Genomic DNA, 26,429 nt, shown 5'->3' on the forward strand with positions numbered 1-26,429 from the left:
AATGACACCAGGCCAGTCCCAGCTTTGCTGTAAGGGAGGAAGCGGGCTGAGAGGCATGGAGAGACTGTCTAGGGTCACACAGCAAGAAGTGGCCTACATGAGCAGTGGTACCCAGGCATAGATACCCACCCTTCTGTGAACAGGAGCCGGGGAAGTGGTCCTTGTGGAGCCAGGGCCTCATCCCTTCTCCCCAGCCAGCAGGGGAGGCATGACAGTGGAGAAAGAGATGCGGGGCCTCGGCTCAGAGCCCCTTTTTCGGGGAAGGACTGGTTGTGAGGAGCCCCCAGCAACTGCAGTGGCCCCTCCAGGAGCTCCCAGCAGGGATGCCTGAGCTTGGCCTGTTGGAAGGCCTGGTGCTTTGTTTTCATTACCTGGCACGCCTGTGGAGGCGCTCAGCAGGCCGCCTGGGCTCTGCAGAATTTACTTATTTACATGGGAGCTCAGCTCTGAGCGTGGAGCTGAAGGAATCAGGGTCCTCAGTGGGGGGCCTTCTCACAGCAGCCTCAAGGCTGAGACCAGCAGAAAAGTGGGCCGGAGGGGGAGCGAGGGAAGACTAGGGTGGAGCTGTGCCTTGTGTGGAATCCTGCTTTATTCTAGCTTGAGCCAGAGAAGGGTCTGGAGAAGCTGGGGAAGCAGGGCAACAGACTGCTTGGCAGCTAGCCCCTGGGGTCAGCCTTCACTCTTGGACAAGATTGGGAGAAACTGGTGATGAGACGGATGTCTGAGGCCCTGACAGGGCCGGAGTCAAAGGCAGTTTCTGTCCCCTCTGAGTCAGAGACCACTTCTCCTTCTGACATCTCAAATCACACACCAGTTTCCCTGAGCCCTCCCGGCGGGGGCAAGCGCCCATACTCGCCCATCTCTCTGGCCATGTGTCATCCCAATGACACCAGGGAGGAAAAGTTCTGCATCTGAGGAGCAGTGCTGAGAGCCGTAGCATTGGCAGTCCTAACGAGGCAAGCAGTGTCAGCCCCGAACAGCCATTCCTCCTCTGCTTCGACCAATCAGAGGTGGGTGGTCGCCGGTACAAGAAGATCTCGACATCCGGGCTAATCGTTCTAATCCCAGTGTCCCCAGCAACCCCAGAGGTTCCTTCACAGCATGATGCTCTGATCCGAGTGGAAGGCCCGTGGCCAGCAGCTGGAAGGGGAGCGGCCTGGGGAGGGGGAGCAGGGGGATGCTGCTTCCACTAGAATCTGCGTGTATGGATGTAGAAGCCACTGTGAGCCGGGGAGGCTGAGAGGGCTCCTCTGGCAGAGCTCACTGCTGACCCTGTTCAGAAAGCGTTTCTGAAACTGGGGAAGGCGCTGGAGGGGATGGAGAGGTTATCTGCAGGGAACGGCATGTACAGGGCTCAGGCCTCGCCATTCTGGGGCCCTTTTGTGCAAATCAGATCAGGCTGGCTGGTTGAAAGGATCACCCAGTCCCTGTCCCAGGTCAGACACATGAAAAACCAGAGCCCGTGTTAGTGAGGCCAACTTTAAACATCCTTTCTACTTTGGACAGAAACACTTTCCAGGAAAATCCGCCTTAATCCACCTGCCTTGACTTGAAGGGCACCAGATCACCCTGAGTGACCGCCCTGGAGCCTCAGCTGCTCTCTGCCGTGGCAACAGATGTCCCTTTGAAACTGCCCAATTAACCCTTTGCACCTGAGGTTCTCGTTTTAATTATTGGAAATAAATCACCCAAGCGATGCCATTTTGCACGCTAGTTGGAAAAGACAGTTCCCCATTTCTGCACACCCCTCCTGCTTTGCCAAGTGCCATGGCCACTCCCTGCAGCCTTCCCATGGGAGGTTTCACAGTCCAGGTGGTCTGCAGCCCTCCTTAGAGGGGCCCAAGCCCCTGGTCAGGCGGAAGAGAGCGGTAAGGCTCAGCACCCCTCTGAAATCACTCAGCCAGGGCCCTGGGCCCACAGGTGCTGCTCTGGGGAGACTCCTGACCTGGGTCAGAGGAAACCCCAGGTCTCCAGTCCACACCGCCTCTCCAAAGGCCATTTGGAAGCCCAAGGACACTGTGTGGGGTCTGAAGCCCCCTGTGCCTCCTGAAGGAGGCAGGCTATGCTCTCAGGGTCAGCTGACCTATTCACAGGCTGAACAGAACACGGGGGCAGGCCAGGGAACTAAAGCTTCCGGGCTACCTACCATGTTCTGCCCTGAGATGGGGTTCACCGGCCCACCTTCCGGAGCCTGACAGGGAGCAAGGATTCCGCAGGTGTCCCGGAGACTCTGGCTGCGGTCCACATACAGAGTGGCCCTGGCACCGGCTCCTCGAGGGGAACCAGGGCCGAACGGCCAGATGGGCACAGGTACCTGACGGTGCTTGAGTAGCAAGAGGAGTTGGGCTGTCAACTGGAAGCAGGAGTGACAGGCGGCACTTTAATCCCATTACAGCTTCATCAGCAGATGGGGCCAGTGGGCACCTCACTGGGCCGCCTAACACGGCCACTCCTCGGTTCCTGTGTCCCCTTTGAAGACACCCCCAAGGGTGCTGAGTGGTGAGGTGGGAAACTCAGCTAGTTCCCTGATGGGGCAAGAACCCGCCAGGGCCTCCACAGCCCCTAGGAGAGGGCCTGCTTCCAGAGTGGAGCCGGAGGATGACAGCTCGGGTTAGGACCCTCCTCCTGTGCTGGCCAAGGCTCACCGCCACCCTGCAGGGGGAACTGTGTCAATCTCAGATGAGGAAATGGGGGGCCAGGCCCACAGTGTGTGTGTGTGGAGCTGGGTGGGATTCACGAAGCTTCTGTCTGCAATGTCTGTTAAGCCCAGGGTCCCCGGCCCTGCATTCATGGGCAGCCAAACAGCCCTGCGCCCTCTGCTAATGTCTGGATGTGCAGCTTTCAGGCAGCAGCAGCCACTGCCCAGAACCCTGGGCTTCCACAGCAGCTCTGTGATGGGCTGGAGCACGGCCAGAATGAAAGCAAAAAATGCCTCCCCACCCCCTCCACCCCACACATCAAATGTTAGCCCTTAGGTTCAGTTCAGTTGCTCAGTCATGTCTGACTCTTTGCAATCCCATGAACCGCCACACGCCAGGCCTCCCTGTCCATCACCAACTCCCAGAGTTTACCCAAACTCATGTCCATTGAGTTGGTGATGCCATTCAACCATCTCATCCTCTGTCGTCCCCTTCTCCTGCCCTCAATCTTTCCCAGCATCAGGGTCTTTTCAAATGAGTCAGCTCTTTGCATCAGGTGGCCAAAGTATTGGAGTTTCAGCTTCAGCATCAGTCCTTCCAATGAATATTCAGGACTGATCTCCTTTAAGATGGACTGGTTGGATCTTGCAGTCCAAGGGACTCTCAACAGTCTTCTCCAACACCATCGTTCAAAAGCATCAATTCTTCGGCACTCAGCTTTCTTTATAGTCCAACTCTCACATCCATACATGACTACCGGAAAAACCACAGCCTTGACTAGACAGACCTTTATTGACAAAGTAATGTCTCTGCTTTTTAATATGCTGTCTAGGTTGGTCATAACTTTTCTTCCAAGGAGTAAGCGCCTTTTAATTTCATGGCTGCAGTCACCATCTGCAGTGATTTTGGAGAGCCCCAAAAAATAAAGTCAGCCACTGTTTCCACAGTTTCCCCATCTATTTGCCATGAAGTGATGGGACCAGATCTTCAGTTTTCTCAATGTTGAGCTTTAAGCCAACTTTTTCACTCTTTCACTTTCATCAAGAGGCTCTTAGTTCTTCACTTTCTGCCATAAGGGTGGTGTTACCTGCATATCTAGGTAGGCAGTTTCCTAAATTTATTTCTCAAATAGACATCCTCCCATGAGTGTCTTCAGAATTGCTCTTTAGAAATATAAGACCATGTGACAAGAGGAACCCACCAGTCCCAAGCACAGCTCCTCCTGAGCAGGGCCTGTCTCCCCATGCCCTGTGTACTTACAACCAAAATCAGCCCCTGGGAGCTGAGGTGTGGGCAGGCAGGCGCCTGCACACGCCTGGCCCTCAGGACACAGATGCACCTTCTTCGTTGCCCTTAGTTTTGTCACTGAAACCTTTGTCCCTTTTAATGTGCTTATGTAACAAGGATCGTGTTAAAACGGCCTCTTGCTGTTGCACCCCAGCTTTCTCAGGATGGGGGGGAGCCTCAATGGACAGCCGCTGCAGTGAGGACCTGGAAGCACCCTGCCCCGGAGGAGCAGCCCCTTCTCCCCTGGACCTCAGGGCCAAAAACTCCTCTCTCACCCCTCTCCTTGCAGATGGCAGCTCTTCAGAGCCCCTTCTATGGAGACAAAATGAATCTCTTCTCCCTCTGCCAGAAGATCGAGCAGTGTGACTACCCGCCTCTCCCCGGGGAACATTACTCTGAGAAGGTGGGTCTGCAGCCGCCAGGGCTGGGCCTGGTGAGCTCCGACGACCAGCAAGGCTCCAGGAGGGGCTGAGCTTGGGTTCACTTAACAGGGTGCAGAAGGAAGTGACTTCTCCACTTCCTGGAGTGAGGAACTCAGGGTGGGGGGCAGATTAAGAGGCAGATCTCGGGGACTTGGTGTGGCCCCCGACAGCAGGGCTGCAGCCCACCCACTGGATAGGAACCAGCAGGAGCTGCCCCACGTGCCCCCTTCTGACCATTTGGCTCCCAGCCCAGGGCTAGAGTGAGGCTCGCTGCTCTGGGACCCCGAGACGGGCTCAGACAACAGGAGGTACACAAGGGGCGGCAGGGCCTCGCTGGCCCCACGCTATGATGGGCAGCCACGTCGCTCCCATGAGAGGAAACCACAGCAAGCAGACCTGCGTCAGACCCTTTGGTGGGCTTATTTTCAACATTCTACACTGAGGACAGGGGCTCTGGATACAGACTCTGACAAGTCTGGCAGTCAGGCTGTGATGGCTAAAGCTGTGGGAGAGCGTCTTCTGCCTCAGGTCCCTCTTCTTAAAAGCAGGGCTGATGTTTTGCCTTCATGGATAAAAGGTGAGGAGAGGAGAGGACAGGTTTACAGCCCAGAGTGGTTAACAGTGTAACATACTCACCCTCACGCTTCTTGGGTGAGTCACTGAACTGAGTCTGTTTCCTCATGTAAAATAGCGGTAACCCTGGAATCTCCCGCAGAGGATTGAGGTTATGCAGGGGGACGTGCTCAGTCCAGCACCAGGCTAACGTCTACCACCACCATCAGCCAGAGTAGCCACTGGCTGTAGCAGAGCCTGGTTCAAAGGAAACGTTCCACAGGTCGTGTTCAGGGTCAGTACTAGGGGGTGTGACAGAGAGTGTGAGTCTCCCTGGGCTCACCCTGCAGGACCACAGGCCATCACCTCACAGTAACAGCAGCTCACATTTAGGACTGATGAATCCCCCTGCCCCTAATGCCAGTTTACCAGGAAGGTTAAATGACTCAGAAGGGTTAAGTAACTTGCTTGTGATGAAAGCATTTGACCCAGATGACCCTGCACCTAGCTGCCATGCCATCCTATTTCCTGAGGGTGTAGCCCTCTTCCATAGCCAGTCATCCAGCCAAGGCGAGGCAGCGTCTGGACTGCTCACTTCACCACTGTGAAGGTTCTGGAAGGAGCAGTCCTTGCCCACCAGGCCGTAGCGACCAGGTGTCCCAGTGTGCTAACCCTGCATCCAAGCAGGCTGACTAGAGGGGCCTCGGCCACCCTTCTGGCAGCCTTTGTTCCCACGCCTGCTGGCTCTGTGGACTCCCCGCAGCAGCCAGAGGGCGGGCAGGAGTGCACACCCTAGAGCTGCTCACTGCACTCTCTCTTGTGGCTGTTGCTTCAGTGGCTTGCAGAGTTCTCCTGCGACCTTTGGAGGAAGTACCTATGCTCTGGGGTGGAAGTTGGTAGGAATGGAGAAACTAGTTGAGTTGTTCACCAACTTAACAGTTGCACTGGTTTTTCTTCCCCTTGTTTGGACTTTTTTTTATCTATAGGTATTTTTGGTTGTGCTGGGTCTTTGTTACTGAGAGGGCTTTCCTCTAGTTGTGAGCGGGGGCTGCTCTCCAGTTGCGGCGCACGGGCTTCCCCTTGCAGTGGCTCCTCTTGGTGCAGAGCGCAGGCTCTAGGGCATGCTGGACACGCAGGCTCAGTAGTCGCAGCTCCAGAGCACAGGATCAGTGCTTGTGGTGCAGGGGCTTAACTGCTCTACAGCATGTGGGAATCTTCCTAGATCAGGGATCGAACATGTCTCCTGTGTTGCCAGGCAGATTCTTTTCCCTTGAGCCACCAGGGAAGCCCTGAATTTGGAATTTGGTTGGAATTTGTTAAGAAGGTTGGAGTCATACTACCTGGAGCACATGACAACTTCTCTGGGCCAGTTTGCCAGTTTGTCAATGGGAACTGTCAGCTCTGTCTCATGGTTAGAAGCTGGAATGAAGGAATTCTCATACAGCCTTTGGCCCTCTTCCCTCCCAAGTCGGTCCTTTCACCACCCAGAGTGCTTCCACCCCAGAGCACCTGGCTTTCACCAGCTGTGTGCAGCTCCTGGAGGTGTTAAATCTTAGCACTGGAGCCCTTCTGCACACCTCACTTTTGAAGTTCTGTCTCCTTTTAGGAATAAGACACTGTTTCTCTTCAAAATTTTCAGGCACACACTTGTTCCCAACTGTGTGGTCTACTCGCAGACTACCTTAATGTGGTTTTCCTGGGCACTTTCACACGTCACAGGCCAGCCCCAGCCACTGCCCCCAAACACTGAGGTTCTGGAGTTCGGTCTTGCAGGCTTGGCTGCATCTGGCCAGGAGCTTCCCAGTGTTTATAAAGCAGTGAAATTCCCAGTAAGGCAGCACACAGGCTGAAACCTCTCCCAGGGGGAGGAACCCCAGATCCCTCAGCCTGGAACAGCTCAGGAGTGAAGCAGGATGCACACCACCAGACCCACTGGGCCAAGCCCAGAGTCTGTGTGAGCCCCCTAAGTCAGGATCTCCCTTCTCCCTGCTGTGCCTGGCCAGCCCTTCCAGCAGCAGGTATTTAAATGAAAAAGAAAAAACTGCAGTGAGCCCAGTGATGCAAGTTAAGATGTAGGCTTTCTAAGGTCATTATTTTAATTACCATTAAAATAATTGGCACTCTGGCTATCAGAAGAATGGAGGTGATCAGAGGCTCAAGGTACCCCTCCCCCACCCGGAGGCAGGAGCAGCCTTCAGTGTCTGTATAATTAAAAGCTCCGTCTTTCATGAGCACAATAAAGAGGCCAGGGGGTGGGCAGACTGCAGCTCCGCTGCATGTTAATGCATTTATTATGATCAATAAGCCCTTGCCTTGAGTTTTGTCCTCTGCTTTGGGCGTCTGCATGACTGACAGCAGACACACACACAGCGCACACATTACCCAGCAGTGGAGACAGCAGAAGTTCAAAGTTCTTTGGAGGCAACACTCTCAGGGTCTCCAAGACCTGGCCCTTGGGACCAGACAGGCCAAACACTGGCCCTGCTCGCCCACCACTCACCCGTCTTGAATGTCTTTGCTCATCGTGTAGGTACCGTGAGGGTTAATGAGTTAATGCAGAACCTCAACAAGGCTGCTTGGGAGTAATAGGCATCATCTGTCTTTTGCAGTTACGAGAACTGGTCAGCATGTGTATCCACCCTGACCCCAACCAGAGACCCGACATCACCTATGTGCACCAGATTGCCAAACAGATGCACGTGTGGACTTCAAGCACCTGAGCGTGGATGCAGCGTGCCTTCTCAGAAGCCACACCTTACCTGCCTTACCTGAGTCTTCTCCAAAGTGGCCACCTGGTAGCTGGGACCAACTAAGACTAGAGGGTTCAGCACGTTCCCCAAAGAGGGGCCCAGGCTTCATAGCAGATGCTGAATACAGGGCTGCTGGGGGGAGGGGCACTGGTCATGTGTTACTGGTGGTCACATTTGAAACTCCTTTCTTTAAACTGTTGTGAACACTCTCAGCTGGGTTGCCAGGGGTGGATGGTTCAGTGAGCCACTGACACACCCCTTATATCTGGACTGTAATGTGAATCTTTCGGATAATTCCTTCAGTGACCTGTCAAGGTTTGTAATAACAGGAGAATACAGGAGACTCTGATTTGTAGTGAGCCTTTTTAAATGGATAGTGGCAAGTTTAGCTCTTAGAATCTTTTCAAACAATCAAGCTGTGTGCTTAATTTACTCTCTTGTAAGGGAAGAAAGTGGAAATATTTTTTTTTAAGTAGAGTGGAGATTTTCCTAATATTTTTCTCTATGTTTATAACTTGATAAATGACGACGAGGTGAACCCAGCATCTGACATAGAGGCAAACAGTATTTGAAAGCCATGAGTGTTCTCTGTGCAGTCGGCTCAGCCCTCTTCTGAACACCCGCCAGCACCAGGCCCTCATCACCGGCTTGAATGCTGGCGGTTCGTTTAATGATCAGTGTGAAGTGTTTTCCTCCCTGAGAAGGAAGCATAGGAAATAAAAATATACGGGCTTTGCACTGGTTCTGCACCTTCCTGGCATGACCCTGGGCAAGCTTCTTAACCTCTCTGAGACTGTTGCCTCATCTACAAAATGGACTTAATAGCATCTATCTTCAGGGTTGCTGACAGAATTTGAGATAAAATATGTAAATTTATCTAGCTCATGGCAGATGATCCAAAAATGGTAGCTACTCACCCCTTCACAAAGCTGAAATCCACGGACCATGCAAGTCAAGAGTTAAACGTACAACTGTATTATTTGTAGAAAACCAGAAGTGTGTTCATTTATTTCTTACTCCCAAATAGGATTAACTGTGAAGATTAATTTATAAATGTGAACTTAAGGGAAACTGAAGCTCTGAAGGAAGTAGTTTGAATTTTGTTTTTACACTCAAGTTAATCCTCAAATGGTCTAATCGTCACTCACTAACTTGGTGACAGTTCAGCCCTCCAGACAAGACAGCGCATGTGTCCGCCCCACTGGTGTCCTGGTCAGGCCTCTATGGGGACAAAGGATTTGGGTCTGGCCAGTGTGCCGATTTCTTGTGTGAACTCTGTTCTACTGTAATACTGTCGCGTTTGAGAGATTTTCTTCAGATGCAGCCTCTGCTTTGTACTCATCCTCCATGGTTGAAATAAAATGGGTAAGAGGGATCCTTCTGTGAATGCGTTATGATTCGTGAGTTCTTTTAAAACAGCTTCACACTGCAGCACAATCTCTAAAGCTGCTTTTAAAAACACAGTTTCTCAGGCCCCAGACACTGAGTAATCTGGGAATTTTTTTAAGCTCCCCAGATAAGTTTGATAAATCATCAGCCAAGTTGCTATCCTAAATAATTGCATTGTTCTCCCCACCCCACTCCTGGCAGTTTAACCGGGGCAGCTTGCCCAAGAGTGGGTTCACTCTGGGAGACCATGGCACTGGGCCTCCTTCTCGTGTCCCCCAGATGAGCATGCCCTGGGGGACAGTCAGACTCTGTCTGGCTGGCACTTAGCACTGAAAGTTTTTCTGATTCCAGGCAGACTTTTTGCAAATATTCTGCTTATGGCTCTCAGAATCCCTACTGTGTCTGTCTCCCTTGGCAGTATCAGCTTTGGACACAGATGAACTAGCTTTCTGCATGCCATCAACTTTCGACCCCTTGAGAACAATTCTGCTTAGTACAAGGACCCTCTGGAGGTATACAATTTCAACCATTCAGCAGGCCTGAGTATTGGGGAAACAGTCATTTCCTAACTTATGGATAGTAAGTCCCAAGCATTCTTGGGTTGTCTGTGAAACTGGGCAAAGTGGAGCCCACCCAGGGTCACGCAGCTAGAGCAAAGCAACACTGTCCACCTACCTGCTTGTTCTTGGTGCTCAGAACTGATGAGTGGTTCTTTCCTACTTGGCTGTGCTGCACTCATCCTAAGCAGCAAAGAAAAAGAAGAAGCCTGGGACTACCCTGAACAAAGAGAAAAGTAAGTTAGCAAAGGGGTGGGAAACCACTAGCTCCGACTTCAGCCACTTAATTTTGTTTTCATTTTTTATTGGGTTCATTCAGCAAGCACTGGCCGAATGTCTTACAGGGGGAGCCTCCACTGCCCGTCCTCCAGAGCTGTAGCCCGCCATCCACCGACCCCATTCAGGACGTGTCCATTGTTTGGACTGTTTCTTCCAGCACCTCAATTTCCAGGGTCGTGACTTTTTCAGTGAGGACGGCAGTGGTCCCTTTCTCACACCTGTACCGGCCAAACCTAGTGAGAGAAATACAAAAGCAGAGAGTTAGGATCCCCTAGGGGCCTGACGGAGGGCTGGAGAGAGGGACAAGTACTTGGGGGAAAGCCGGCCTACACTGGAGTCCTGGCTTTCCTGATTGCCAGTTCTTTGAAGCGGGGGGATTCGGCTCCCCCAAAGGTCACTTTCCTCGGCTCTCAAGTGCTACAAAATGGGGCTACAGGAAGACAGGATGCACATGGAAAGAGGTAAGATCGAGCACCTGGCACTAAGTGGACCCTCGGATTTCCTTCCCCACCTCCCCATCCCCAGGAGATGCATTTGTTCCTCTGCCTTCAAGCTTCAACCTCCCTAAAGCATTAATACCCTTCGGTAAACAGCAGGAAGCCAATCCTTTCATTAAGGTGCCACTGCCCCAGATGACGTAACCGTAACCTTAAACATGGTAAAAATATCTGGAAGCATTAACAGTACAAAAATGACCCGCAGCCAGACTCTGGGCTTGTCACTGTTGACCACACTCGAGACTCAAGAAGGGAGAGCTAACTGTCCCTAAAGGGACACAGTAGAAGGGACACATTTGGAGAAGGAAATGGCAACCCACTCGAGTGTTCTTGCCTGGAGAATCCCAGGGACGTGGGAGCCTGGTGGGCGCTGTCTCTGGGGATGCACAGAGTCGGACACGACTGAAGTGACTTAGCAGCAGCAGCAGCAGCAGAGGGCCACAGTAGATACCACTAACGCCCACCCAACACCACTCTGCTTAGGTGAATGAAAGGTTTCTCTGAGCATGGCAGCCTATAAGATAAAATCTGAATTGCTAATTTCACAGTGGGACACTGTCGAAGCAGCGCAAGTCCAACTGTTCCTCTCGCCTGTCCGCAGCTGAGACACTTTCTGTCCACCTGACGTGGACTAAGAGGAGGCTGTTGGCTGTGCCGTGACCATGTGCTCCTTGAAAATGCATCCTCTCACCTGGGAGCTTGTGCTCAAAGAGGGCAGGAGACAGAAAAAAGGGTGATATAACAGAGCTCTGAACAAAAACAGGAGTTTGCGCAGCCAAGTACAGTGGGCCTTTAGTTCTACGAAACCTTCCCACAGTCCCCACTCTGCTCTAGAAGGGCCCAGGCAGCGGCACCTCCTTCAGGTGTGCCCCGCCCCCGGCTCTGGTGTGGAGATAGTGCTCCTTCCCCCGACTGGATGGACCCTTGGCGGCTTGTGGCCTTGGAGCCAGAGCCCCCGGGACTCCTGTGTGCTGGACTCCTGAACCACAAAGTCTGTGGGAGGAGTGGAGAGCCTCTTCCCACCCTGGGTTATGGCACCTGGTTTCAGCAGCACAAAAGGAGCACGTCTACCTGAACCAACAGTGGGCTGCAATACCAAGCTACAGAGGAGCCAGTGCGAACATGCAAGGCCAGGTCCAACACAGCCCAGGCCCGAAATGTTGCTTCCCTTCCCACCTAGGGCCTGAGGAATCCCACAGGCTCAGCAGAGATCACCCTGTCCAGCCCCAAGGTGATCCAAGACAGGTGCCCAGAGTCCCCACCCCAAGCCAGAGCTCTTCTCTGCTGTGCTGTCCCACCCGTCTCAAACACCCCGCAGGTCCACAATGCTGAGCACACACTGCACTGAATACCTGCTACTTCTCAATGTTCTTTCCTTTCCTTGTGAATTACCTGACTTGGAGTTGAGTACATGTGGTGGGAGTTGAAGCAGCACTGAGGAAGGGGGTGTGCTTGCTCTCCTCTGGCCAAACTTGGGGCTGAGTTTCTAACTGCTCCTGCCTACATTCAGATGAAGGCCGCTGGAGCAGAGCTCAGGAGCCACGTTTTGAGTGGCTCAGCCTCCAGGAAGAGGTTAGGCAGCTGCACAGCCGTTCGAAACTGCTGCTGAGCCGCTCACCTGCCACCAGGGCTGGCCACTTTCCAGTTACATAAGCAAATCGATGCGCCCCTCGCCCCCCTCACCCATTCTGAGCTGGGCTGCAGCGCCAGCTCAGCACATGCCACATGCTAAGGAAGTGGCACGGCTCCCTCCACAACCGGAAGAAGCACCAGTTAGCTCTCAAAGGCTAACTTCTGGAGACTATTTAACCAATGGCTGATAACCATTTCAGACTCTTGGACCACTCTGAGAAAAAGCTATGGGCTGGCTGCCCTGGAACATGTACCTTCTCACAGAACTTCATACAGAATTCAGAGGCATCTTTAAGAAAGCAGAGAAAGGCTGGCACGTGCTGAATTCAAACCTCTCCCCATAATCCGCAGTCTAGGAATCTGTCCACTCAACAACTCCCATCAACATTTTACAGATTACATCACTTTCCTACACTTGAAAGCAGTTCACGGTCATAAATACGGATTCAAAGGTCTGCTGAGTAAAGCTGGCCTGGGTACACTGGCTTCACATGGGTACACATAAAAGGAAGTCCTGTTCGGATGCCATGAATATAGTCAGGGTGGCCACAAGGGGAAGCCTTCACTTACCTGGTCCCCTTCTTATTGGGCACAGAGTACGGACGGAGAAAATCCAGCTTGCTCTTGCTGATGACACACAGGTCAATGTTACTTCCAGACCCCAGGTCGTTGAAGATCCCGGCTGCTATGGCTTCACTTACTAGCTTCTTAGCTTCCTCCTCCTAAGAAAGAAAATAGCAACAAGAGTGTTCCCAGTCGAATGGAGGGCCTGCTCTGATGTCCAGAGTGCTGTCAGAAACAGTAAGAGAAAAGGGGAGGGGAAAAGGCCAACCAGTGAGGCAGGCATTATTTTTAGTGCCCATTTTATTAATGAAGAAAAGGTCTCAAAAGTACTTCAATGATCTGCCCAAGGTTCTGCAGCTGGTAAGCAAGAGAACCAGGCCTTTCAAATCCTTTACGCACACACGCCCTCTTCAACAAACTTTCACTTCAGACACCCACCATATAATAGGACTGTGGGCTGACAGCAGCTTTTTCATCTAAAACAGGGGTCTGTAAACTTCTCTAACAAAGGGCGAGGTAGTAAATATTCTGGGTTTGTGGATAGAGTCTCCGTCATAACTACTCAGTCACAGTAGCATAAAACAGCCACAGAATATGTAAACAAGTGGGTGTGGCTATGTGCCAATACACCTTCATCAAACAAAAACGGGTGCTGGGCCAGATTTGGCCCACGTGCTGTAGTCTGCAGACCCCTGATCAAAAATGTCAAAAATGGTCGGAATCTGCCTCCTGGTAACATAGTAAAGTCAATATCATGGTAAAAAAGATGAACACCAAAACACAATTCTGGGGAAATGCTAGCAGAGCCAAGGCGGAGACCTCCTGCACTAGAGAACCTGTCCCCTCCCACTAGTAAGTCTGCATGTTCGCTGAAGTGATTCCTTTCTGGGAATCACTCTGTTACTTTTCCTTTAAGAGCAAGTCTTAAGTCTCCAACAATTACTGGTAAGACAATGCAGATTAATTTATTTCTTATTCATGAAGCACCAGATTGAAGTCACTACAACACAGAATATTAAGGGCTAACGGGTAACTGAGAAGGAGCTGTGAGAACACTGGCCGGGTCAGCAAAACTTCAGGGAGGGCCTGCACACCAGGCACTCAGAAAGCAGAAGGCAGGCGCCACAGGCAGCAGGGCAGGACCGGGGGAACACCAGATTCAATCACTTTACATAAGGACCAAAAAATGAACCAATCTTGCAGAGAAGAGACTTCAACCTGAGCTTCAGCCCCCTTCCCCATACATGAGGGCATGGAGTCCAACCTGGCAAGCTGAAATACAGAGCTCATCCAAGCAACATCCTTGGAGAAACTCGGATGCCTGGCCCAAATTCCAGCCTGAGATCAAAGAGAGCGAGTTCACTGTCTTCAAGTCCTGAGAAGAGGGCTTCTGCTGCTCAACCTGCCCAAAGCCAGTAAGTAGGATTCCAGTGACATGAGCGCCCTCTACAGACTCAGAGAAGGCCCTGCTGCAAGTGGGATCCTCAGCAACCCAGCAGCAGGGGCTGGGCGTTATTCTGATCTTTATTCCGCCAGGTTTCCCACTTCCTGAGTGGCACCTATGTGGGCTCAGTAAAATGAGTTATTCTCTTGTGCATATTCAGCCCCACAGAATTCATTCAAACAGGATCCTCTCATTAGAAGTTCTCTCCTGGGATTCCCAAGTCTATGGAGGTCAAAAGCCTTACTGGAAATCAGTGAAGGTGGGAGCAAAGAAAGCATCTTAGAGGGGGAGGTGGCTGCTGCTACCATTCAGTTCAGTTCAGTTCAGTCGCTCAGTCGTATCGGACTCTTTGCGACCCGATGAACCGCAGCACACCAGGCCTCCCTGTCCATCACCAACTCCTAGAGTTTACTCAAACTCAAGTCCATCGAGTCGGTGATGCCATCCAGCCATCTCATCCTCTGTCATCCCCTTCTCCTCCTGCCCCCAATCCCTCCCACCATCAGGGTCTTTTCCAATGAGTCAACTCTTTGCATGAGGTGGCCAAAGTATTGGAGTTTCAGCTTTAGCATCAGTCCTTCCAATGAACACCCAGGACTAATCTCCTTTAGGATGGACTGGTTGGATCTCCTTGCAGTCCAAAGGACTCTCAAGAGTCTTCTCCAAAACCACAGCTCAAAAGCATCAATTCTTCGGCGCTCAGCCTACTTCACAGTCCAACTCTCACATCCATACATGGCCACTGGGAAAACCATAGCCTTGACTAGACGGACCTTTGTTGGCAAAGTAACGTCTCTGTTTTTGAACATGCTATCTACGTTGGTCATAACTTTCCTTCCAAGGAGTAAGCGTCTTTTAATTTCATGGCTGCAATCACCATCTGCAGTGATTTTGGAGCCCCAAAAAATAAAGTCTGACACTGTTTCCCCATCTATTTGCCATGAAGTGATGGGACCGGATGCCATGATCTTTGTTTTCTGAATGTTGAGCTTTAAGCCAACTTTTTCACTCTCCTCTTTCACTTTCATCAAGAGACTTTTTAATTCCTCTTCACTTTCTGCCATAAGGGTGGTGTCATCTGCTTATCTGAGGTGATTGATATTTCTCCCGGCAATCTTGATTCCAGCTTGTGCTTCCTCCAGCCCAGCGTTTCTCATGATGTACTCTGCATAGAAGTTAAATAAACAGGGTGACAATATACAGCCTTGACGTACTCCTTTTCCTATTTGGAACCAGTCTGTTGTTCCATGTCCAGTTCTAACCCTTCCTTCCTGACCTGCATACAGGTTTCTCAAGAGGCAGGTCAGGTGGTCTGGTATTCCCATCTCTTTCAGAATTTTCTAGTTTATTGTGATCCACACAGTCAAAGGCTTTGGCATAGTCAATAAAGCAGAAATAGATGTTTTTCTGGAACTCTCTTACTTTTTCAATGATCCAGCGATGTTGGCAATTTGATCTCTGGTTCCTCTGCCTTTTCTAAAACCAGCAAGCTGCTACCATAGAAACAGCAAAAACCAACCACTAAGTTAACAAATGCAAAACCATTCCAACTTGTTTTGGGGGACCCGGTGGGGGGGGGGGTCCGTGTATCAAAGCACCTTGCTTATACCTCTGCTCCTGACCTACCACCTCCTCTCCTCTCCTCTCCGCTGTTTCATTTCACTGCTGTTCTCATCACTGATGCTGGTGCCCTGAGCCAGCCAACAGTACCCAATGGTTGTCACAAACACTGCTGGTACCACTCAGGCCTGCAGATTTAAATTTCCCAAATTATTTAATACTCGAGGATGGGGATGGAGAAGACTTACAGAACCTGAAATATACATGTACTGCTGCTGCTGCTAAGTCGCTTCAGTCGTGTCCGACTCTGTGCGACCCCAGAGACAGCAGCCCACCAGGCTCCCCCGTCCCTGGGATTCTCTAGGCAAGAACACCGGAGTGGGTTGCCATTTCCTCCTCCAATGCAGGAAAGTGAAAAGTGAAAGTGACGTCGCTCAGTCGTGTCCGACTCTAAGCGACCCCCTGGATTGCAGCCTGCCAGGATTCTCTGTCCATGGGATTTTCCAGGCAAGAGTACTGGAGTGGAGTGCCATCGCCTTCTCCGAGGCATGTACTGCTAACATCAATCCATTACAATCCACTGATGCCAAGATGCCAAAAGTGCTGAGACTGCAGGTGTGACTTCCTCTAGTTTACAAATATTCTTTAATGTGAGCACATGAACTTACAAAACTTAAAAATTAATACAAAATATATTACATACAACCTGAGTTACTCATAAAAGTAGTTGCTTTTAAAAATTGGGGAAATAAACCTTTTAAATTCCTCCCACTACCACCCCTTCAAATTCTAGGAAAGACAATTCATTAAAAAAGGAAATACCTCAAGTCTCTGATTTTTTTTCCTTTCTGTAGTCCTACCCACCTCTCATATACACAGGACTGAAAATGTTAAAGCACCTACTATAGTGTGTCAAGTACTGAGGTAGACTTTGATGATCGTCATCATTTCTACCCCTACCCTTAACTATCTTCTGAGGTTGGTATTGTCAGAAACCAAGGCAGAGAGAGAGCCAATGACCTGCCCAAGGTCACACAAATAATTAAAACAGGACCCTGGGCTCTAGTGCCAGAAGGCCATACCACCACCAGCTCATAGGTAACCTGTCTCAGCTGTGAGCTGTGGCTCCTGAGCGAGTTGGGAACGGACAGCAGCCCCTTGATTCAGGGTGTCATTCCTCATCAGCAAAGATCTTCAGAACCTGAGCAAGTATAAGAGAAAGATGAAAAGTAAAAGTTGCTCAGTTGTGTCCGACTTTTCGCAAACCCATGGACTATATACATGGAATTCTCTAGGCCAGAATACTGGAGTGGGTAGCCGTTCCCTTCTCCAGGGGATCTTCCCAACCCAGGAATCAAACCAGGGTCTCCTGCATTGCTGGCGGATTCTTTACCAGCTGAGCTACCAGGGAAGCCCAAGAGAAAGATGGTGGTTGCCAATTTCTCACTGAGCCAACTCGCAGACCCTCTGATGGTCACTTCCATGGTGGGGAAAGCACTGCCCACAGACCACCACCTAAACATTTCTACAAGGTGATACGGCAGAGATGAACATTAAGATCCAAAGTCTTATTTCATATATTCCTCACCTCCACCAAAAACCCTCAAAAGACAAACAGGGTGAAAATTACCAAGGCTTTTCTGTCTGCCCATTATTTACATAGTTAATGCCTTCAACAAATATTTGCAGACACCTACTATGTTCCAGGAACTGTATCTTATGACAAATATGGTCCTTTACCATAGTATCTCCATACCCAGAATTCTAGACACATATGCAAATATGCTACTGGGCATATTCATACTGTGTTTTCTTTATAGTGGATTTTCACAATTAAACAAGTCTTGTCTTTAACACGTGCTACCAAATATTTAGGGAAGCTATTGAGAAAAACCACAGACTAAAAGCAAGAGGTAGGGAAAACACATTTTTATCTGTCTCTGGGTCACAGTAAGTGCAGAAGCATTGTTTCTTCCCTTAGGATTCATTCTTCATGAGGAAACCACCTCACTTTTCTGGAAGCAGTGAAGGGACCAGAGTTCTAGGGAGCATCCACTTGGGGACAGCTGCTACACATGGGATGTGACCCCAGCTGGTAAGACCCAGTGTGAGGCGCTCTCCCACTGCCGGGCCAGCAGCCTCCCCTGGCCAGCTGCTTGTGGATTTACATCGCTAATCACAGGGGAACTTGGATTCAATGTATTCGCAGAGCAGCCGGACTCATCCAGGCTACCTTCCCCCACTAACCCTCCCCCACAAAAAAGGCTCTGCAGGCCAATGGCAGCTTCCTTTTACTTTGAGCTGCTCAGCCAAAAGATCACCATCATGATCCCAGTGCTCAAAAGTTAGTTGAGCAACCCAGGTTCAAGGTCATCAGGCGGGGTTGGAGGCAGACAGAATGTGTTTCAGTCTCCAGCCTCCTACTTACTTATTGCTGTGCACCCTTGAGCAAGTCATTTCACCTCTCTGAGTTCACTCTCCTCCTCTGAAATATAGATGATAACTTAAGATTTATCACATGATTACTGAAACAATCATGGGTCTGGCACATGGCTATTGCTTAAAAACTGGTGACTTATTTAATCCAGCAAGCCAGAGGGCTCCAAGGGACATAATTTATCTCCAAGGAGTGACTGCCTGTACCAAACACCAGGCCAGGAGAAGGAGGTCCAAACAAACCTGCTGGCAACCCTTCACACAGTGCAGTGGAGAAGTTCCTATAATAATTAATCCAAGCAAAAAGCACACTCCCTAAAAGTTCAGAGAATATAAAAGGGGCACTTCCTGCTTTATGGCTACAAAGACCAAACTAACTGGGAATATCAGTCCCCCGGGCCACCCCTGCTTCTTAAATGAGATTACAATAAGAGTGATGTACTGTACTACGAGTCAGCTGTGACAAGCAGCACTTTATAGAGCTATCTGTTTGTCTCCATCACTGCATCACACAATGTGTCCCTGGACTCCAATGTGCAGCTCCATTTACCGCTACATGACAAATGGGCAGCACTTGTAAAAGGCACAAAGAGGTCCGCATCGGCCATGTAATGGTCACCACAGCTGTACCCGAGTGCTTGAGGGGACAAAACAGACCCCCAAGTTCATTAAACTGACCAGTAATGCATCTTTCGAAAAGTGCCTTAGGAATCGTACAGAAAAGGCTAAAATAAATAACTCAGCATGGAAGGCTAATCTGAAATGGTGTTTGATAAATTATTTATAACACAGGCGATTGTCTGCATTTAATATTGGAGCTACTAGTAGCATCTTTAAAAGATGATTTATGGGTTGTAATGCTATTAAACTTTATATTGGCCCACTGCTAGCTATAAAGTCTGCTGAGATTTAGAGAATGAGTTTTAAACTGTCACTGCAACATCAGAGGAGATGGAGACTGTATTAAATCTTTACTTTAAACCTGTTATCTAGAGAGTTGCGTTTTGTAGACACTCACAAACTGATAGATTACCTCGGCATCCACAGTGGTACAGGTCCAAAATAGTACTGCAAAGAAACTTATCCACATTCTTGTCTACAGCAACAGTCAGACCTCTCTTCTCACTTAAGTGACTTTTAGATTGGGAATATCACCAGAGTGAAATGTAGGGGATCTAGCCCAATGGGCACCCTGGACAGTTCAGCATCAAATTAATACTCTTTAAATAAACCCTCGACATGCTACTGTTGTGCAGTATGAACAGTGCTTTACTTATGTTGGGGGCAGGCAAAGTACTAAATATGCACCTGAGTGAAAACCCAACCTACTATTTTAGATACAGCTGCAGAATCTGAAAACACACATATATGGCAAGTCATTTGAAACAACAGATTTGTAACTAAATATTTTTAACAAGTTAAAATAAAACTGGTTATTTCCTGGAAAATACATTCCATTTATGTGGCTGAGGTGCAAATGTTAAGCAGGTTGAACAAAAGAGAAACACTCAGCCTTTTTCATAACGAATGGCACTCCCTGGCACTCTTGTTTTCCAGAGCATTTCAGAGGTGCCCCTTGCTTTCTGTGCCACTGGCACACCAAAAGCCGGGGGCAGTGGCTCTCCTGCCTTTGCCTGAGGGGAACAAGGATGTGGGTGGCATCACAGCTGAACTCTCCCACAATTTTCATCAATTTTCCTATTTGCTATTAAATCTACAAGGACCATTTAGTTCATAACAGTTTGCTCCTTTACTAAAAAGTAACGATTTTACTCAGTAAGAACTGAAGCAGTCCAAACTCCATCTTGGAAAATCTGCATAATCTTTTGTTGCTTTGACTTGAAACAGTAAAAAACGCTATTTCTCTGATGATCGCAGCAGAACAGATAAAACTCTGGGTGTGACAAGACTCTGGACTCTAAAAAGAGGACCAAAAGCATGCTGTTTCAATCCCAGCAGCTAGCACAACGCTTGGTGTGAATATCAACAAATGAAAAAATGAAACACTGATTTCAAATGCATTCACAGCTCTGCCAAAACTAAAACATGAAACTGATTATGAAACAAAGATCAAAAAAAAAAATCAATACAAAATGGGGGAATTTCCTAACTTCATAAGTCCAAACTGGGGACCAGGGAGCAAGAGCATTCAAAAACAGTCAAACAAACAAGAGGAAGAGGTTTGGGCAGGACATTCTGCAGTGGCCTACTGAGAAGCTGAGGTTCTGACTATGCCACTGATGTGGCCTGAAGGAGTCATTCATGGCTGACGGTTGAATAAAATTTAAAGAGCTCAAAAAAGTGTTTAAAACCGGTCCCCCAAAAGCAGTGTGCTTCCTGTACCTGTAATAGGCCTGATGTATCCCCCTGTATAGCCACATACTTTATAGTGGAAAAGGTTAATTTTTTTCAGACTGGACTGTGTGATAAAAGCAAAAGTGTCTGAGTTTTTGTTTTCAGCTTGAGCTGTTTGGGTAAACACGGTCTGCCTGTGTAAACATCTGAACTGTCTGGCGTAACTGAGTTGCAGCTGGTACTGAGGGTGCCCAGAGTGGGGACTGATTTAGTGACTGTGTCTTTAAGGCCTAGATGGTGCTGCCATTTCTCTCCTTGTGGCATCCAAGAACTGTGTGATGCAAATAATGAAGGGCAAGCCTGCTGGGCATTCATGAGTGATTTAAAAGGATTTTGCCCAAGATGGGAAGGGGAGTTCATATTCAAGGACCTGCCAACCAAGTCCCTGCCAACTTGGTCTGCCCCAGATCACTGAATGGCGCAGAAGTCTGAGCATGGCTCAGGCTAGGAGAGATGTGCAAGGCTGCACAACTACAGTGGGCCAAAAGAAGACGAGAGAAGCCTGGGAGAACTGGGTTACTAATGAAGACAGGGCTCAACTCTCTCTGAGCCACAAGGGCCAGTCGGAAGAATAGGGACAATGCCTCTGCCCAAGGGCTGCTGGGAGGAATAAAGGGACGGGAATGCCCTAACAAACAGACTTTATAAACAGAATTGATGCCAAGTTCAAGGGCAGAAGGAAAAAGACGAGGCTGTGAGAGAACTAACATGGGCACCCACCACATCCCTGGGTCTTAGCCAAACACTTATGTTACCTTATTTAATCCTCATCATTTCCGCCTGTACTGCAGAGGAAATGGAGGCACAAGGAAGGGTAGCTGGTGCATTCAGAGCACACATGCATGCTTAGTCGTGTCCAACTCTCTTAGGCCCCATGGACTGCAGCCCACTAGGCTCTTCTGTCCATGGGATTTCTCCAGGCAAGAATGCTGGAGTGGGTTGCTATTTCCTTCTCTAGGGGATCTTCCTGACCCAGGGATCAAACCCACGTCTCCTGCATCTCCTGCACTGCAGGTAGATTCTTTACTACTGAGCCACCTGGATGGCCACTGAAGGCACACAGCTCTGTATAAGTGGGATTCAGGGATCCGTGCCAAGTTTAAGTGTCTGGCATCACCAAAGCCTATGTCTTCCTATCCCACCACAGGAAAAAAGACGGTGGGCAAGAGGCTCTGCTGGATTCTGAGACAAGCGAATGGAAGGAAAAACACCTAGGCTTCCAGAGGGAAAAGGACCAAGAGAGATGGGAACATACTGCTTTCCACAAGGAGAGGAAATCAGCATTCACAGCATATGTGTATACAAATATACATTTCCAAGGCTGCACTGAATCAAATATAATCAGAGGAGTTGGGGGAAGACTAGGTTTAAAGAAAAAGTGAGAAATATGTTCAACAATCCTTCAAATGAAAACCAAGTTGCCCCAGGTAGTAATAAGATCTTAGTAATACCTCTCTCTCTCTCTCCATAAAACAATGCGGTCAGTGATAACTCTGCCAATAAATTCCTGCAGATACTGCAAGGGCTATCACCAGAACAGAGGGGAGGCACTGAACGGAGTGGGTTTGTTTCTTGGGTCTCAACAAAGGTACAAAGGAGCCATGCTCACATCGAGCCTATCTACCTCCAAAGTCTGGAGGGTGGGAAACCAGTGCAGAATGTAAAGTGTGTGGGAAGGCTATGGGCACTGTTACACTACCAGATGCTGCTTCTACAGCCTCACAGGGATTAGGAGGGACTAGAAGGAGGTCCAAGCAAGCTCAGACACTCTTGTTGAGGGCATTTAAAGATGACCACAAATGAAGCAGATTTCAAATGATGCAAAACCCCTCAAAGAAAGGTACAAGTTAGCTTAGTTCAGCACGCATTTACTAATGCTCTGCTCTGATACTAATACAGTCCAGGGACAGTGTGCCAAACACTGGGTATAAGGCCTGAACAGATCAGACCCTGCCCACGAAGATTACAGAGTCCAGAGAGGAAACAAGTACAACATGAAGAGTTTTTAAGAGACAAGGCTGACAATGGAACTATGAGAGGTCTCGTAGGGCACAGGTGATAAAGACTGGGTTGAGGCTTGACACACATGTAAATGGCAGCCAAGCCAAGGTGTAGAAGTGATGGCAGGGGTAAAGCCATGAAAATGAGAAGGACATAGGTGTAGGCAGGTAGCTAATTCCACATGGCTGAATCCCAGAGAGCCTCATGGGCCACAGAGAGAGCTGATCCTTCATTCCAGTGGGAGACGAGGAAAATTTTAAACTGGCAAATGATGTAGTTAGATTTGTGCTTTTTGAAACTGCAGCCTGGAAGCAGTGGGGGAGGAGAGGCCAAAGGCAAGCAACAGGAAAGCAAGTGATTGGAGGGCCTAAGCAGACACCAGGGAGGATCAACAGCAGGAGAGGGAGGCAGATGAGGGGGAGGAAGAAGGAGCACAGGAGAGGGAGAAGCAGAGAGTGCCACTCGGACTTTCAGCATCAGTCACGGACACTGACCAAACTCTAAACAAACTCGGTCTTCACAGAAAGGCCTCTGTAACTTCCTGGCAGCTATTTTTCTGATGGGTTGATGGGAGACAATGGTCAAGTTAATACATATCCTGTGGCAGGAATTCTAAAGGGTGTCACCATAAAGGGACAAGGCAGAGCCAGTGAAAGTATCCTGAGGTTGTTCTGGAAAAAAATGGCCTGGGCTGGAACCAACCTGTAAATGCCACTTCATTGGTGGTAGTGAAGTGAAGTCGCTCAGTGTCCAACTCTTTGTGACCCCATGGACTGTAGCCTACAAGGCTCCTCAGTCCATGGGAGTTTCCAGGCATGAATACTGGAGTGGGTTGCCATTTCCTTCTCCAGCGGATCTTGGTGGTAGGGGCTCCCAAAATACTCCTGTCTGGCCCCTGGAATGTAGTAGAAAGAGTAGAAGGGATTGGTTGACAATGGGGGCAAGAGCAGAAAGACTGTAAAGAACGAAGCTCTAAGGGAGATGTATGGTCACAAGGGTTTGGCTATGTTCGAGGAGCAGCTCTAAAGAAGCAGAAACGGACAGGCAGAGAACAGACAGGGCAGGTGAGTCGGATCAAGGCCCCTGCCCATCACCTTCTCCTGGGACCCCAGGCACACACAGTCTGCAGATACACTGCAGTTACTTAAGCATCTTGGGGTAGGAAAGCCTTCCTAAAGGGCATAAGGAAACTTCTGGAGCCATTGCATATATCTGCTATATTGATCATGGTGATGGGAGATGGGAGGAGGGGGAGGGACGAGGCAGAGGCAAAGAATCTGAGAATGAAGATTCAGGAGATTCAGCTATGAATCTAGTCTTCTTACTTACGAGCTACGTAAAGTCACTCAACATTTTAAGTCCCAATTTCCTCATCTGTAAAAAGGCCTAAAACCACCAGCAGCAGGGTGGCTGTGAGGATTCAAAGACTCCATGCACAGAAGCTGCAAGCATGGTGCCTGGTATGCAGGAAACCCATGATGATAGCTAACCTGGTTCGATTCTACCCCTCTCTCTTAATACACACATGCGGTTATCAAATTAACCCTAACCCTTTCAGAACTACCAATGCAGTGGGCAACCGAAAATAACTTAGTACTTATTACCAAAAATAACTTAGTAACTTAGTACTTTTATAACTTCTAGTTCAAAGCAAATCAATTATGAAAGAAGCAATTATACCGCAAATGTAAATCAAAATGATACCCTAAGACTGTGCTCACACGCACATCTTCCACAGACTTACTGCCATGTCAATAAGAAGTGTACTAAACAACACATTTTCACTTGTTACATGGCACTAGAAATTCTCTTCTAAAAGGAGAAAAGAGAACTTTACATTCACTGTTTGCAGGCACTGTGCCAAGTACATTCTTCCACTTATTCTTCCAAATAACCCTTTAAGATAGCTACTACCCTTTTGCCATTTTACAAACCCAGGAAACCAAGGCTCAGGGAGGGAAAATGATGAACCCCAAAACACACAGCCAACTGGAAGGTCTGAGATTCAACACAGTTTTGTCTAACTTCAGAGCCCATGGATTTTTGACTCAAGACAGTAGAACCTCCAACAATTAGCATCCAAAAACAGCAATGACACTCGTTTCGTCCTTAGATATAACTGATTACTCACTCGTGGATTTATCTTTTTAAAGTACTTTACCTCTGAAATTCTTCAAAGTTGCAAACATATTGCTTAAATAATGCTACTCTATCATTCCATTATTCATCTGGCTTGTTAAGAACATCCTGATGAATTTTTCCAAAAAATTCATACATTCATCAAATTCTAAAGCAAAAGCCTATCAAATTCACTGAATCCAGCACTACATTTAAAGGTTGATATCTCCCTAAAATACACGTATAAAAACTTCTCAGCAAACAGAATGAGTCAAACTGCTCTTTAAACCACCTTGTACGTCAATAAAAAAAGATAACCATTTAAGTTCATTTTCCCATCAGGCCATTTGTTGATTGTAAATCTTAATTAAAACAGGGACTTCCCTGGTGGTCTAGTAGTTAAGACCTCACCCTCCAATGCACGGGTGCAAGTTTGATCCCTGGTCAAGGAACTAAGATCCCACATGCCTCATGGTAAAAAAAAAAAAAAAAAAAAAAAACAACATAAAACAGAAGCAATACTGTAACAAATTCAATAAAGACTTTAAAATGGTCCACATTAAAAAAAAAAATCTTTAAAATAAAAACAGAGTAGGCATGTCAATTATACCTCAATCTTAACTAAAACAGACTGAGAAAAGGCACTTTAATTTTCTTTTAACGTTCTGGGACATGAAGTAGCCAGAGGATGAGAGCAAACTTTTGTTAAGCCTGACTGTAATTTACAAATATGATCCTCCTAATAATAATAATCCCTTCCGGTGCTGACTTAAGCCCATTTTACAAATGAGTTTTATCTTTTACAAACTGGGGCCACAGGGGTTACAGAAGAGGCAAAAACCAATCTTAAACCTAGAACTATTCAAAGTTCATGCATACACTTTCCATCATGCCCTATTCTTACTCCTGTCAATCGAATTTATCTTCATTAAGAGACACCAACCTATTTGTCAAGGAATCAAAGTTAACGAGTCCTTAAGTCTTTTCAGCATTCCAGTATCACCACAGTTCTGATATTTAGAAAAAAACTACATTCCAATATTTATGACAGGGTGACAACAACTGTGAGTGTGACTGTGGTCTACAGACACAATGTTCATTGCAAATATTTTCAAAAACCTGGACTACTAGGTTGAATTTTAAAATATCTATTTAGCACAATTTCGTATTTTTAAAATTTTTTGTTTCTGCACAATTTCAGGGTTAGGGGAGAGTGGTATAAATTACCTCACAGAAACCCACAAGTAACATTATCTGCTAAGGTTAAAACTTTAACTACCTTCCTGAGGTATGCTGCTGGGGTCTCATTACAGCAGGTAATCTCACATTCTGCCATGCACAACACACTAAGTACCAGCATCTCCCAATTACACTGCAACGTAAATCTCAAAGGACATTTGAAAAGTCTACACAGCTCCTGCACCCACTGCCGAAACACAGCCACCCCTAATGGAACGTGGCAGCTTTCTCAACTAAATATTCACATGCAGGGACAGGGCTGCTTAAGCTCGGCCCTCTCCCACACTGAAAAACGGATGCTAATTAAAAGGCCACACTGACTCGGGAAATGACCGCTCAGACAACTTGAGACACTGTCTGGAGTTTTGTTTTCCTGTTTCCAAACATGTTCAGCTGCCTGAACTTCCAGAGTTACACCACTGAGAGAAAGTCACAGCAGGAGTCCGCACACCTCTGTACATCGTGATGGCCTTCTAGAATAGCTTCTTCTCCTCTTCAGACTCCCCACCCCACCCCTTCCCTAATCCCCAAGACAAAAACAATTTCAAGTGACGAAACACATGCTCTTTGAGGCCACCTTAAAGGCCCCCAGACAGACCTCACCAATTCCTCTTCTGCCCTTATAAGCACCATTCTCGTACTTTCAGTACTGTTTGTGGGCCTGTTCACCCCAGTACGCTGTAGATGTCTCTAAGAAAGGGACTCTGC

At 48.4% G+C, this 26,429-nt stretch overlaps 2 protein-coding genes across 2 annotated transcripts in view; one reads left to right on the forward strand and one right to left on the reverse strand.

Moving 5' to 3' along the window:
* NEK6 (NIMA related kinase 6) overlaps positions 1–9,025 on the forward strand; it is an 86,304-nt gene extending 77,279 nt beyond the window's left edge. The window contains exons 9-10 of the mRNA XM_019970810.2: positions 4,216–4,329; positions 7,510–9,025. Coding sequence (XP_019826369.1) covers positions 4,216–4,329; positions 7,510–7,620 — 225 coding nt within the window. The 3' untranslated portion in view covers positions 7,621–9,025. The remainder of the gene's footprint in view (positions 1–4,215; positions 4,330–7,509) is intronic.
* Positions 9,026–9,879: 854 nt separating this feature from the next.
* Positions 9,880–26,429, reverse strand: part of PSMB7 (proteasome 20S subunit beta 7) — a 57,320-nt gene continuing 40,770 nt past the window's right edge. Inside the window, exons 7-8 of the mRNA XM_019970814.2 lie at positions 12,575–12,726; positions 9,880–10,108 (exon numbers count right to left, since the gene is read on the reverse strand). Of these exons, the coding sequence (XP_019826373.1) occupies positions 9,997–10,108; positions 12,575–12,726 (264 nt within the window). The 3' untranslated portion in view covers positions 9,880–9,996. The remainder of the gene's footprint in view (positions 10,109–12,574; positions 12,727–26,429) is intronic.

The sequence above is a fragment of the Bos indicus genome, chromosome 11 (genome assembly GCF_029378745.1).
Source record: "Bos indicus isolate NIAB-ARS_2022 breed Sahiwal x Tharparkar chromosome 11, NIAB-ARS_B.indTharparkar_mat_pri_1.0, whole genome shotgun sequence".
Classification (NCBI taxonomy): domain Eukaryota; kingdom Metazoa; phylum Chordata; class Mammalia; order Artiodactyla; family Bovidae; genus Bos; species Bos indicus.